The sequence below is a fragment of the Notothenia rossii genome (genome assembly GCF_949606895.1).
Source record: "Notothenia rossii genome assembly, chromosome: 3".
Taxonomy (NCBI): domain Eukaryota; kingdom Metazoa; phylum Chordata; class Actinopteri; order Perciformes; family Nototheniidae; genus Notothenia; species Notothenia rossii.
This window is the reverse complement of record NC_136901.1, coordinates 77,314,451-77,329,756: the sequence shown is the minus strand read 5'-3', so window position 1 is coordinate 77,329,756 and position 15,306 is coordinate 77,314,451. Positions and strand designations below refer to the sequence as shown.

Here is a 15,306-nt window from a genome sequence, read left to right as displayed (position 1 = left end):
CTGGCAGCAACTTTGTGAGCGGTGGCAAAATCTTTGGCTTGCCAAACAATTGCCGAAGGACCTTGCGAAGGTTCATTTTCGTGTTGAATCTTTTTGCCCTTCGTAAGGCCAGCGTGAGGGCATCTTGTCAAATTGTGTCATCTTCGTCTGATCATCGGTGCCATCAGGCATTTTTTGCCCCGGCAAAATGGACACACAAATTCAACGCGAAAATTAACCTTCGCAAGGTCCTTCGGCAATTTTTTGGCATGCCAAAGATTTTGCCACCGCTCGCGAAGTTGCTGCCGGAGCCTGAGAAACTCCACCGGCGGTCATACGATGGCTTAAGATGCCCTCACGAATGGCCCGATGTTGTTACGATCAGAGCCGAATTTGAACATTTCCTTTATCCTTTTTCTGGTTGTTTTATTGCACAACAAAATCATGAAAACATATTATGTAAATAACCCAATTTTTGTTCTGTGAAACTGAAAAGGATATGACATTGTTTTTGTTACTTTCGTTGCAGTTGTATGTCTTAAATTTAATTTAGGTTAACTTCCTGTTTTATTTAGATGCTTTTATTTTGAAGGCGAGTTGACAGGAAGTTGTTGTTGCTATGGAAACAACATGATGGAGAAAACGTAATATATTCTACATATAAAGACAGAGAAAGTAAAGAACAAAGTCTGAACATATCAGTACAGTATCATAGTACTTTAACATAATTGTTTTTGCTACTTTCATTGCAGTTGTATGTCTTAAATGTAATGTAAATGTTGCCTTCGTGTGTGGTTCGGGGCCATCTTCATGCGAAATTCACAATTCCATATTCGTGTGTCCATGTGGTGTCAATTTCGGGACAGTGTGATAGGGGCTTTACAGATTTACTTTGAAAAAAATGCTGAGCTCTGCATCATAATGCTTGAAGATGTGATTTAAAGTGTGTGTGTGTGTGTGTGTGTGTGTGTGTGTGTGTGTGTGTGTGTGTGTGTGTGTGTGTGTGTGTGTGTGTGTGTGTGTGTGTGTGTGTGTGTGTGTGTGTGTGTGTGTGTGTGTGTGTGTGTGTGTGTGTGTGTGTGTGTGTGTGTGTGTGTGTGTGTGTGTGTGTGTGTTGTGGGCGTCATCTAAGTGAAACATTTGCAGATCTTAGCAGATAGCTTCTACCTGCTTTGCTGATGGCAGTTTACTCACATAGTCTGTCATCATTGTTAGATCTGTAATTTATTTACATTTGATGTTAGTGGGTAAACAACTTAATCCATATTATTAAAGCCGTGGAGCATTGGTTGCATGCATTTGGTTTATACTGTATATTAGATAGATTTAGATCTCCAGATACAATATTGATTCCCAACCTTTCTAGCTTAGAGGGTTAAAAACTCAGATTTAAAAATGTCTTAAGTGCAGTGCCATTTTTATTTGGTGACTAAAACCACATCTTTTTAATTAATTTCCCTGAAATCCTCCAACAGATCTAAATGTTATTGAATATGCAAACCATCCATTTTACAGAAAAAAATACTGAACACTTTTCTGCTGTCGGATATGATTAACTAGGACATTTTCAGCTTGATCACAGTTGTCTGTGCCTCAAAGAAACTTCTTCAATGCAAATAAGTTAACGTGAGTGCCTCAGAAGTCAGCCCCTACTCATAGTGCCGGTGTAACATTCATAGAAAGCTGTGTGAGGGCTTTGCTTTGAACTGGGTCCATTCGGGTGGAAAAGATGACTGATCTGCATTTGAACAGAAATTAGTAATGTGTCCAACATTAAATAAAACTGTACCTCTGTCCACAGCCTTCTGCAAAAGCATAAGGAGGGGTAACTAAAACCTCTGGTTTGATCTTTATCTTCCATCTGCAATGGCCTTGTTGCACACAGAATGCTGATTTGGCAAAGTTGAAGCATGCTCAGAATCAATTATATGCGATTGCAATACCTCCTACATCCCTCAAGATGTCATTTTGATATTACAACAGATATACTGTATTTTGCAATTTACAGCCTCTTAAGGACGCCTCCTCTGGATGTGTCACAAGGAGACCGAGACCCTGTAAGCAATGTGGTGTTATGAGACATCCAACAAACATCTGAATTACTGCTGTTGACAGGGGGTGAGGTGGTGGTATTTCTTTTCCAAGGCGGTGGAGAGGGAATTGAGATATCATTCAAACTAACAGTCTGCTGACTCAATCCTCTGTTAGTGTTTATGTGGGAGAGGTCAGGGTTTCTATTCCATTCAGGTTAACTTCTGTCATATATTCTCTGTCAACGATGGGGAGAGGTTATTTGGATGATAGTCATGAGGACACAACAAATATACAGTATATATTTGAATATAGAGCATGAGGAGCAAGGGTGGAAAACAACGTGGTATTATCTCCTGCTTACTAAACTACATTTGATTTAACAGCTCTGTGGATAACTACCAGTTTGTCAGAAGTAAATAGTTGGATAGGCTAAATAATATATTCAGAGTATATCTATGATGGGACTCACATGCACTAACATGCATGCACTGCCAACCCGGTTACCTAAAGAAAGAACATAAACACTTGTATTACAACAATAACAGAGGAAGTGTGCCTTCATTCTGTGCTAACCATGCCGATATTCCATTATATATTTACAAAGCAAATAGTTGTTTATTGCTTCATTAATGTTCTGAATGTTATTTATAAAACCTTTAAATACATTCAAGAGAAAGCTAACAGAGCAACAATAAGTAGATCAGCATAAACCACAACATCAATTGACCTTTTGAAATTCCTTCAATACTCATCAAGGCAGGTTTTTGGAATGTGTGACAAAACTTACATAACTACAACAAAAATAATAACACAAAAGACACAAGCTCAATGGTAATGTTGCCAACACCCTTCCTGCTGCTGAATAACCTCTGAACTGATATACATTTCTTATACATTTATGATTAATAAGCCGACTAATACGAAGAATACTTTCTTAAATGCAGGCACAAAGCTAAATGTATAGCCACTGTGACCACAGTATTTTTGTCCAATAATACAACCACCCAATTAGGATGAAATATGTTAGTTGAATGTGCCAGTTAGTTCAGTTTGACAGCAATCTGGAATATGAATAGGAAAAGTGAGAAACACATCTATAGAAGAAAAGAATAAAGTGGAGGGACAGATTTTTCGGTAGACATTGAATGATACTAATCACTGAGGGGCACGTCACACAAAATGATTGGCACATATTTTTCCAACTACAAAGGAACGGTTACAACTTTTGTATGACTCACAGCCAGCAGAACTAATTTCTTCATTCTGCCTGAGGGATTGTGACAAATGATATGTCAAGGATTTATGATGTGAGACGTAATAGGGCCACCCAGCTGGTGGAGTAAATGAATGTGCATATATCAGTGACATCGACACATCTACTTAGCCGTGGAAGAACATACAAGCCATGATGTATCACACAGTCACTAGCTCAATCTGTTACATCTAAATGCAGTGCTTGTCCAAACCTCTCAGAAACTAGCGCTTCACAGGTATGAAATGACTGCTTTAACATTATACACATACTTAATTGAACACCCGTATCATCTCACCACATTACATTATGTGCTTCCCTGATAGCCCTGGTCAAACTCATTTGGCAGCCTGCTATTGCATGAACAGAAAAATGCACATTTCTTGATTTAATAATTATGTAAAATAGGTACAGAGGACGATGTATTTATTTAAATGAAGGGATAAATTGATGGAACTGTCTGTCAATATTCTATACATTGTTATTTAGAAAAACAGAGGGTTTGTTTCTCCGACATTGTTGACAATTTGGGTGGGAAAAATCCTCAAATAATTCAAAACACTTTTTGTTTGTTATATTACATTGCTGATTATCATATTCATGAATGGATATCAATACAAGTCTACCCGAGATATATTTATGATCCACGAGAGAAGAACCATTTGAATATTTCAGTATTATTGTCAAAATATAATGGCTGTTCTATATTTTACATGGCCATCTTGAACTCAAGGTCTGCATTGAGAGCTGTCGAGTTACAGATTTTTACCTTGAGGCACATATTTTATGCATGCATTCTTCACATACAGGGACCCACAAACATGAACATCTGCCAATTATACCAACACTGAGAGCCGAATGTCAGGCTGATTCCAAAACTGTATCTTAACTCAGAATAATTCATGCTCTGTTCAGGGAACTCAACCGTCCACTGCTCGTGGCATTGATTTAATCCACATTGACATATTTCTGGCTGTAGACAGAGAGTCTGTATTCAGAATTACCTGTTTAATCATGGTGAGCTCTTTGTAAAATAAAGGGATAGGTACACTATCATTGTCCCCAGGTGCAGGAAAACAAAGGCACACAGGGAAGCCTAAGGACCAATCATCTTAGAATGTCACAGACCAGATAAAAGGGAGACTTGGGCTTTTCATCCTTGATGTGGGGTGCTTTTAGTACACACACACACACACACACACACACACACACACACACACACACACACACACACACACACACACACACACACACACACACACACGCGCACACACACACACACACACACACACACACACACACACACACACACACACACACACACACACACACACACACACAGACACACACACACACACACACACACACACACACTTTTTAGTTCCCGGTTATGCGATTCAATAGCTATTTATCGCTTTTAACTCCATGGAAGAATGCATTATTGTAATGTGTACAAACTGAAGAATCTGGAGGAATCAAGCAAAGTCATACAGTGCATGTCATCTGGACCACAACATAGACAATGGAACAGATAAAGCCTTGGCTTTTGGTCTGGTGAATAATTAAAATGGTGCTATATTGGTTTACCTTGCCTAACATGCTGTGGACAATAAGAGTGATCTTCCCCCAGGTGAGCCATGAGAGCAGCTGCAGACAGAGCAAGAGTAAATTGGAAAATGAGAGCTGTGCATGTATTTACATTCTGCTTGATTAATGGACGGACAGGATGAAAGTGTAAATATTGAATGAAGTTCAGAGGCTTTAGATATACTATATATATATATATATATATGTATGTATGCATTTAGTCTCAGAAATATTTTAAACAGATTTAAAGTATGGCTGGTATGTGCTAACTAAGCAACATCCAAGCAGTGTTGGGCTATTCTTTTAACAAAACATCATCAAAACTGTTAATTAATTCATAATTTTGAAGCAGCTTTACTTTCCTTACAAAACTGGAAGAGACAACTTCTTACCAAAATAGCAGTATCGGGTTTCGGCCAATCAAGAATACACAAGGTTACTGATGTAGCATGATTCTGTCTACTAAGTCAAATGACTCCTAACCGTCGTACCTCTCTCTGGCCTCCACCTCTGCAGGTTCCTCTGTGCTGCTTTTTACATCTTCCTGGCCAGTGATGGTGTCCTCCTTTCTTGTGTTGCTCGGTGAGGAGCTGCTCTTTGAGGATTCCTCGTTGACCTGGAGACCCTGAATGGTGTTTTGCTGATGGTGCCATGATTGTTGACCCGTTCTGACATAGACAGGTGTGGGCCCTGGTGTAGGTGCCAAAATACTGTGAACCGGGCTGTTATTCTTTCGTAGTCCTCCAATGCCTCTTTCACGTGAGTGGCTTTTCAGCCGGCCCTGGACAGGAGTCCCTCTGTGGTCCAGGCCATCCTGCTGGATGTACCCACCCACCCCTCCACCGCCTCCGCCTCCACTGCCAGCCGAACCTTGGGATGAATGGCTAAACCAGCGCCAGCGGAGCCTGAGGATCTGCTTCACGTCAAAATCCTTCTTTCCCGACACAGACATCCTCCTCTGGGTTTGGAAACGAAGGCAATGGTATGTTGAGTCCCCAAAAACATGGAGAGCAGAGAAGAGCCTTGATTCCAGTCCTCAGTGCCTACAATGTGACTCTTCTCTTCCGTTATTGCCTCACTACTATCATGAACATCCCCTCCTCCTTCTAGTACTCGTCCGTTGTTCTTTTAGTGGAGATGGAAAGCAGTCCTCTGCAGCTATTGTTCCTGTGCCTGAGACTACTACCCTCCCTCCAATTCTCCCTTTCTGTCTTTCTCTCTATTTCTCTCCTGTGCTACTGCTGTTTCTGTTTGCTGCTGCTTCTGCTGCTGCTGTGCCGCTGGAGCTGAGTTAATGCACATGCATGATCCACACTCCCTCCCCTTCGTCTCCCCTGTTTCGCTTTCTCTCCCTCTCTCCTTGTCTTGTCTCTGCTCTGTAAACACACACACACACACACACACACACACACACACACACACACACACACACACACACACACACACACACACACACACACACACACACAAACACACACACACACACACACACACACACACACACACAGAGAGAGAGATATAGACATTTATACTCTGCAAATAAAATCATAAATCATAAAATCTTCCAAGCTATGCCCATTCCTCTGTGATGCTGTTCTCTTTGTTCATGTGTGTGTGTGTGTGTGTGTGTGTGTGTGTGTGTGTGTGTGTGTGTGTGTGTGTGTGTGTGTGTGTGTGTGTGTGTGTGTGTGTGTGTGTGTGTGTGTGTGTGTGTGTGTGTGTGTGTGTGTGTGTGTGTGTGTGTGTGTGTGTGTGTGTGTGTGAGTGATAACAGGGCCAACTGCTCTTGCTGTTATGGGGAGGTGGCGTATCACAGAGGCAGGATGATGAGGTCACACCTTAACAAAGTAAATCACTGCTTGCTCAAGCAGGGAAAGAGAAAGACTACTTATAGGCTGAACTATCAGGACTATTACTGTAGAAGGAGCTTATAATCCATTCATGTATGTAAATACACTAGCATGCTCATCCATAAACAAAATAGCAGGATACATTAGTTACTCTCATCAATCAACACACTCTTTCCTAGGCAAGTGAAAAGTAAATCACAATACACATACTGTATGCAGTCTGCTATTCCGCAACAATCTGAATCCCATGGGAAAATGTTTTAGTATATGTAGCCATGCAAAACAAATATTCACCTTGTGCTGTTTACACGAGAACACAAACGGTTGTATCCATTACTTTTCGCTTTCGTATAGCCCGTTCGTTCACACGAGGCCACAACGGAAACACGGAAACGGACCCCGCAAACGAATACGGGTCCCAAGGTGGTGAGATCTGCAAACAGAATGCTCTGGGGGGGCAAACGGCTCCGTATGTACCCCTTTAGGGCCTATACGATCATTTCTAGATAACGATGAAGCCATAGGCCCACCTCTCCCCACCTCTGCTGCTCACTGCTGTAGCATGGTCAGTAGCTGGGTCATTCCAGAATTGGAGGACAATTTAGACACCTTTTTTTTCAAAAAAATAACCTTTTATTTTATGTTTTTTTATGTATTTAGGAAAAACAGATAATAAACCATCAAAAAAAGTGATTTGCCCAGCTTGGCATCAAATGTATATTTTCCAATGAAGAATTACCCCTGTTAGTCTAATTATAGTAACAGGGTTGAAAGTAACAGGGTTGAAAATCAATGCTAATTTGAGCCTTTAACCTCAGGAATTATTGCTAGATGTAGCATGTAATGCTACTTTCCAAGGCAATGACAAACTTGGATATCTAATGCAAGAAAGATAACTTTGAAATTAATATGCTTTATTCTGGTAATATCAGTAACAGGGTTGAGTGGGTCAGAGTGCCACACTCTTTTAAGACTGAAAAGATTGTAAAAATATGAAAAATAAAAGAGAGGACTTAGTTTTGGTCTACCCATGGCACTAGCACATGGCTTGCTGATGTCACTTCCACTGTGTCATCTTATTTACAGTTTTTTCACTTCCTGTGCCAATCTAAAAAGGTTTGGGTAACAGGGTTGAACGTATGTTGAGGGACACACCTTCTGTGCAAAATTACTGTTATTTAAAATATGTTTATGATTTAACAAATAGATTTTACCATTACAAGAGACATATATCAATAGAATAATACCAAAAAAAGTAAATAAAATCCCTATTTTAAATGTTATATTTGACATGCAAGTTGGTCACCAAGAAGCGGGGACAAGAGAAAAATGCCATTTTAGGGGATGTTCGAGAGCTATTTGATAATTTAAATAATATTTTGAAACCACTTTTTCTACAATTTTATACACATTTTGTCTCAAGACAAGTATGTTTAACACAACAAGTGCATGTTTTAGCATTTTGGGCATGGATTATTAGATTTTTTATATGGGGGACATGAAATATCCTCCAATTCTGGAATGACCCAGCTACTGACTTACTGGCCCGGCATATGTACTACAGCGTCTCCAGCGCTTTCGAGCGGTCTCGTGCGGAAGTACAGCGCCACTTAAAGGCCCGGCATATGTACTACAGTGTCTCAAGCGCTCCCCAGCGGTCTCATGTGAACGGAAGACTTTTTTGATATCGTATTCGGTTCATTTGCGTTTCTTATGCGTTTGCGTGTAAATGGGTTAAAGCCCCCTGCGATTACAAGTGAAAAACTGCATCTGATGAGCCTTCAAGGTCAGTTAGCTTCCTCTTCCTCCTTCAGGGCTCTAGAAAACATTTCAAGAATAGATCCCTTTTCTGCATAGCATAAGATAACCACACCATGCAGCTAAATGAAATACCATACCTTAACTAATAATTCAAAAGCAAAGAGACGTGGAACCATGCACCATGGAACTTTTGATCAAAGCTTACTCTTGATTTGTAAGCAGTTGATTAGTCAACAATTAGGATGTGATCACATGGGTTAACTTACAAGGCTATTATCTGACAAGAGCCAATCATCCCGCATTCACTGTGCAGAATGATGCTTTGGAGCGGGACATTTCCTTGTGTTCACTTTAGATCTCGTAGGGCACATGATTTGTCTGAAACATTGGAATATTAATAGATTAAATGCATAATTGTTTGTTTTATTAAAAGTAAACCCAAACCATCCACTTCTCTTTGCCAGCTCATTCATCAGTATCCCATGACCACACATCTTGAGAACCCCTGATGTTGGGTGATGTGTCTAATTTTTCAGATCTTGGTGCTTTAAATAATTGTTTTTGATCCAGATATCAAAAGAAGAGTTATATATGCACAAAGCAGGTTGTAATTGGAGTTATAAATGGATTGTTAACCTTGCAAGATTATGAAACACAACAAGTGATACTGTATCTGCTTGATACTGCATAACATCTGGTCAGGATTTATGGATTTCTAAACAGTAATGACTTGATCAATGTTAATGTCCTGCCCCTGAGCTCCCTGTGTTTTGCATATCATTGCAAGCTTATCAACTGATATAACAGAAGTGTAGCTAACTTTTATTCCTGTGAAATAACTGAACATAAAAAGCAGCAACGTTTTCTGATTTCAACTTCCATGAAAAAAGGAAGAGAACATTGCACCTAAACTGCTGGATTTCAATATTGTACAATCTCTCATCCACCTCCACAAACCGCCCACTGCTGGTTTGTAAGAGTTTACGTAACCAGCATTTGTGTTCACTGATCTCCACCTAAATCAAATCTTAGCATGTTTTGCGATGGGCACAATATATGATCTGACCTGTAAAACATGTTAAAAGATCTTCAACTAACAGAATGCATTTCCTCCCTTCTCTTATTATAAATACGATATTTTAAAGCTAAGAATAAAATACACACTTTTTATTTCCACTCACTAATGCTTGTACATTATTAGCAAAAGTATGTATGAATAAGTCAAAGCTAACTGATCCTTCCCATTAGAATTAGCTGAGAAAAATCCCTTTTACAATGTTGTATTCTTCACACACACCAAACGAAACAGTACAGAGATTATGATTACTACAAAAAATATGCATAGTAAAATGTTCTAGGCATTGCATTATTCAAATCAACTAAAGGAGGAACTAAAGCGGTTGAAGGACTGCATGAAGTGTGTGGATCACCCTTTGTTTATATCCAAGTTTTTATGCTAATGATACAATATGAGTGGATGAGCTTCACACATTATATTCAGTCAAGAGGCAATTCACTGAATTATTGATAAGAGCTTTCTCTGCATATAAAATATTTTACATTGTATTATATTGTTTTAGAGACCAAAAGGAACAGCAAACAGCAACTGCTTTCTGATGGGGATTCTGATTCGCTAATTGAATGTGTATATACACATGCTTTGCCATTATGTCTAATACAACATTCAGCTGTTCGAACGTCTCTTTTGTCTTGCACTAAGTGATGACACTTTGGTCAAGCGGCATAATAACATGCTATACATAATCTTTAAATGTATTTAAAATTGTAGTTTTACAATCCTGTCCTTCAACCACAATGGGAAACACCTTACTAAAGGCATCTAGTAACCTTTTGGCACAGTCATTATAACGACAGCAGGAAACAAACAAAGTCGCTGAGAGCCTGAGGCCGGGCCTGTTAGATATTGTGTGACACGCTACAAAAAAGTAGTTGCTGAGATCAAAAACTCTGTTGCAAAATAATGTGGTTTAATGAAAACTGGGATGATCAACTTATTCTCCTTGGACATGTACATCGTTATATTAATCAGAGCAATCATTTCAATTTGCGGTCAACAAAAAGTACAATGGCCCTGTGTCACCCTCTTTTCCACACACACCTCACGCAGGTGAACAGGATTATAATGAATGCCGCCCATATCCATGTGAGCGAAGCCAACCAATCAATTGTGCTCAAACAAATATCTTATATTAAAACAAAACGCAATACTAAACATGTTCCATGGTCATTATCACTGTATAGGTAGCATTAGCTGTGCTTTTACTGTTGACAAAAGAAAAGTGATTTTATTATCCCCTCTTAATTTGTTATTGAAAAGAAAATATCCCCATGTCCCAAATGTAAAAACTTTAGACTGGTAGTGGCCAAAGTGTTCCTTGGCACACATTCAATATGAACAAATAAGTAAAAGGGAAATATCCTATAAATGTTATCAGGGAAAATACAGGAAATACGCAACTATATCCAAATCCTTGATATGATTAACAACAAATACATCAACATAGATTTTTATTTAAATGTATATTTTTTTATGCATGTTATAAATAGTATATTTAGGGAGACCTGCTATGCCTCCAGAAGGTGTAAGGCAAGTTTATTTAAGTTTTTCTTTTTTATATTGCACCTTTCAACACAAGGCAATTCAAAGTGCTTTTCAAAAAATGAAAGACATTAAGAAAATGGCATTTAAAATCAGTCATTAAAAACAAAAGATAATAAAATAAACATCAAAATAAAAAGTACATGGATAAAAGTTACAGTGCAGTTTAAGATGTGAATAGTTCAATTAAAAGCAGCGACAAAAAGAAAAGTCTTCAGCCTGGAAAAATATTGATGAATCATCATAGCCCATGAAAGTGAAATATGATCTGATGTATAGTACCCAGCCATCACACTATACTCTCTTTTGTTCTAGCAGGAGTCAAGGACACCATCTGCCTGCACTCCTCATGACACAGGATACAGTCTAGGTAAACCACATTATCATCTCACAACAAACACAAAGGGGATAGAGCCTTTGCAATATGGGCTCCTGTATTATAGAAACGACCTGCCTGAGGAGATCAGGGTTTCAAACTTTGTCTTTTCGTTAAAAGACTTTTAAAAACCATATTTTTCAGAATTACTTTTATGTGATTTTATCTGGGTTTTTTGACTTTGTGTTTGTTTTACTTCCTGTGTTTTATAACTTTATTTACTTGCTGTCTTTAATTGATTCCCTTATATGTGTGTTTTGAAAGGGTTATACATAGATAATAATAATAATACTATACGACATTTATTATTATTAGTGTGTGTGTGTGTGTGTGTGTGTGTGTGTGTGTGGTTGTGTGTGTGTGTGTGTGTGTGTGTGTGTGTGTGTGTGTGTGTGTGTGTGTGTGTGTGTGTGTTTCTTACATTGTATTTGCATGGATATACTGTCTAGTATGTTAATATATGGGAAAAAACTCCACCCACGGCGATGACCGCAAGAACTAGCAACAATATCAACTAAATGCTACTTTTAAAGATGAGGTAAGGACCCTGTGTGTTAAATGAAGTCTATGGTTAAATGTCATACTGTGTTGGGCAGTTATATTTAAAACGTAAATGACCATTGTCCATATGCAGAAGACTAACAAATAAAATGTAATGAAAGAATCAACTACACACTCTAACACATGCTCACCTGCACTTGCAATGAGCAACTCATACTGTACATATACACATACAATGTGAATAAAACACTTTATAGCAATGTCAATACTGCTTTTCAAGGTAAGAATGTCTAATATTTTGCTGTTACATATTTCCTCAGATTAGGCTATGACCAGGTTGCAGAAACAAGATGCAGCCTTACACATAATGGAGGGCAAAGGGGACACATTGAAATACAGTATGAATGAGAAAATTATGTTTAATGTTCCATTCATGGCTGAACCAGCCGTCGTTACAGTACCTCCTAAATCTACACACCGTTTTATACTTTTCAACATGGAACAACCTTGAAAGGTAAGCAATAAACTGCTGTAGCCAGAACGCTGATTAAAACATTATATGATTTATTTTAGTTTTTTTTATGAGAAACTGACCAGTTACTGGTTAGTGTTAAATCTCTTTAATACACTATGTTTCAATGTAAAGCAAATGTCAGTTATTGGTTATCTTTCCTCTTACCTGATAAACGGATTCCAATTGTAACTTCAAAACATTACCAATGTAGGTGAACTGCATGTAATCCAATAATTAAACCTCACAACTGTGTTGGACCGTTCAAACTTTTCCTTCTCCTCTGTAACTCTTTCAGCACAAAAATGTTTGCCTCGCTCAAAAAAGGAAGGAGGCACTTTCCTCTTTTAAAGGAAATTCCAGATGAGTTCCTTCCTCTTCCCTACAATAACAATTGCATTCAAACAGGAACACTGGGATCACATCCTGTGTTTGAGGCAAACCACCTCTTTAACAAAGCCTTACCCTACAACAAATCTAATAATTCATTTTGAGAAAAGCAGTACCCATGATTTCATGTTGCAAGTACAATTTCACATAATTATTATGTAATGTGCAAGTTTCAAGAAAACCACCACTAAATGGCATATGTAACATTTCCTTATGAAGTTAAATTCAAAAGCTCAGTGAACGTGATCTTACACTATTTTACTTAGCTGGTCAGACTGTCTATCCTGCATAGCCAAAATGTGAAACTCATGGCTCGACAAAGTTGATAAAGACAGCGAAAACAGTAGAGTACAATTTGTGGGTACATATTTTTTCTGAGTTCTTCAATTCCATGTTAGTTTATAACTACAAAACAAAACGACGCAGAAGCAAATATTGAACTTTTAGTTCACTACATTCATAAACTTAACACAAAAAGTAAGGCAATATGTGTTTAGCCGCGTTCACACCGGAGTACTTTTCCCACAATTGTTCACCAGAACTACGATATATTTGCGCGTTCACATCATAGACTGTATATATAAATGGACGTAGGGTCTGTGACGTCATCCATAGGATTCTGCAGAGTTGCCGAGAAGCCCTTAGTAGGCGGAGTGGGCCACTAACGGCTCGAAAGGTGACGTCTGAGTTCAACTCCCGCCTGCTCCAAATAAGGGCAAAGAGGCGGAGCCGAGGCCGGACCGGCGGGACCTGCTGCCACCGAGCTGCAAGCTCCAGAGCAGGGGTCGGCAACCCCTGGCACGCGTGCCAGCATTGGCACGCCGCACCGTAACCAGTGGCACACTAGGAATAAGTGGAATAAGTGTGCAAAAATATTTAAATTGTATTTTCGGATCCTGAACGAGACCGCCGCCAGAGCGCGTCTCCCCGTTACCTGCAGAAGGAAGCCATGCACGTAACGCAGCCCCGCTCTCTTTAACTCCAGGTGACTTTCTGCCGCTTTCCTCTGTGGTGCAGTGCTGATCGTTTCACCACGGAGGAAAGCACTTCACTTATTGCAGTACCCATAAGGAGCTGTACAAATGCCGCAGTTTTTGCGTGGCTGTGTATTTAGTTGAAAGCCCAGTGGCGATCTGCTCATCTCTCATCGAAATAATATGCTACAAAGGGGCGGACTGGCCAAGCTCCTCAACCCCCCCCCTGTTGATAATTCTCGATCGTTGGCACGCTGATAAACATTTTTTTTTTTAATGGCACTTCATATGAAAAAGGTTGCAGACCCCTGCTCCAGAGCTAGCTGAAGCTACCAAGCTAAGCTAACTTGCTCCCCATCTGCACACTGCCGTGGCATTTTACGTTTCTAAGGTAAGCGGACATTCAGCAAAACTATAAATAATAATCTAAGTTATTGAGTTTTTAGCATAATACTTCAGAATCTTAAAATCCCTTAACGTGTCTATGCAATTGTGCTAAATTCAACACTGGAATCAAGCAAATATTAATATGTTTGCATGACATTAGTTATTTATATCTTGATATCACTTAACTATACGTTTAATACATTTAAGTCAAGCTAAGGTACATGTGATGGTAGCTAGTTAGTGCTCTTACCTGTGAGGCCTCCTCCAAACAGCATAATAACCAGACTGTATCATTAAATAGACCCTCCAGAAAAACGCGGGCCAAAATCCTTAATTATGCGGGCTAGAATCATTGATTATGCGGGCTAAAATCCTTGATTATGCGATAAAAATGCGGGGTTTTTATGTGATTTTATGCGGGAAAATTGCGGGAAGTTGCGTAATATGCGGAAAGTTGCGAAATATGCGGAAAGTTGCGAAATATGCGAACAGTTGTGAAATATGCGGGAAGCGGAAAAAAGGTGATTATTCTCACACACACACACACACACACACACACACACACACACACACACACACACACACACACACACACACACACACCTACCTCCTCCTCATTCTGTTTTCATTTACTCGTTCGTTATCTGACCAGCTTCAATAATGTAGGCTACTCACCTCGTTTCTTGCAACCCTCGAAAGGGTTTTGGAGGTTGAAGCCTCTGTGAGCGTGAGTTGCTTGGCTTTCTTGTCCGCAGCAGAAACCATTTTTGAATGTTTGAGCGAATCGAAGTGGGTATTCACAGTCGATTTCCTTTTATGCTCCAACACACAGTTGCACGGGGTACAGAACAGTTTCCCCCCACTTTCGTGCAAGACATTGGGGTACTGCTTTGCCCGGTCTTTAGCTGAAATGTTCGTGGGTAAATGTGATGGATTCGATTTGTTCATCTTGGTGTGTGAATTCCACACCTTCACACGACGGTGTTTGCCTTCTGTGATGCGCGGGCTGATGATGTTGCGTCATCATCACTACTCGTCAAGACGAGTTAACTTTTTTATTTTATCTTCTCAACTTTGTGTGGAA

At 39.4% G+C, this 15,306-nt stretch overlaps 1 protein-coding gene across 3 annotated transcripts in view; it reads right to left on the bottom strand.

Annotated features, from left to right (window-relative positions):
- The window catches only part of klhl4 (kelch-like family member 4), a 31,234-nt gene extending 18,456 nt beyond the window's left edge, over positions 1 to 12,778 (bottom strand). The window contains exons 1-2 of one of the 3 annotated variants that reach the window (XM_079670375.1): positions 12,640 to 12,778; positions 5,344 to 6,228 (exon numbers count right to left, since the gene is read on the bottom strand). In XM_079670375.1, coding sequence (XP_079526501.1) covers positions 5,344 to 5,804 — 461 coding nt within the window. In that variant the 5' untranslated portion in view covers positions 5,805 to 6,228; positions 12,640 to 12,778. Of the gene's footprint in view, positions 1 to 4,852; positions 4,913 to 5,343; positions 6,229 to 12,639 lie in introns of those variants that run through there. The other 2 variants (XM_079670378.1, XM_079670377.1) reach the window with 2 other exon arrangements.
- Positions 12,779 to 15,306: the final 2,528 nt, after the last annotated feature.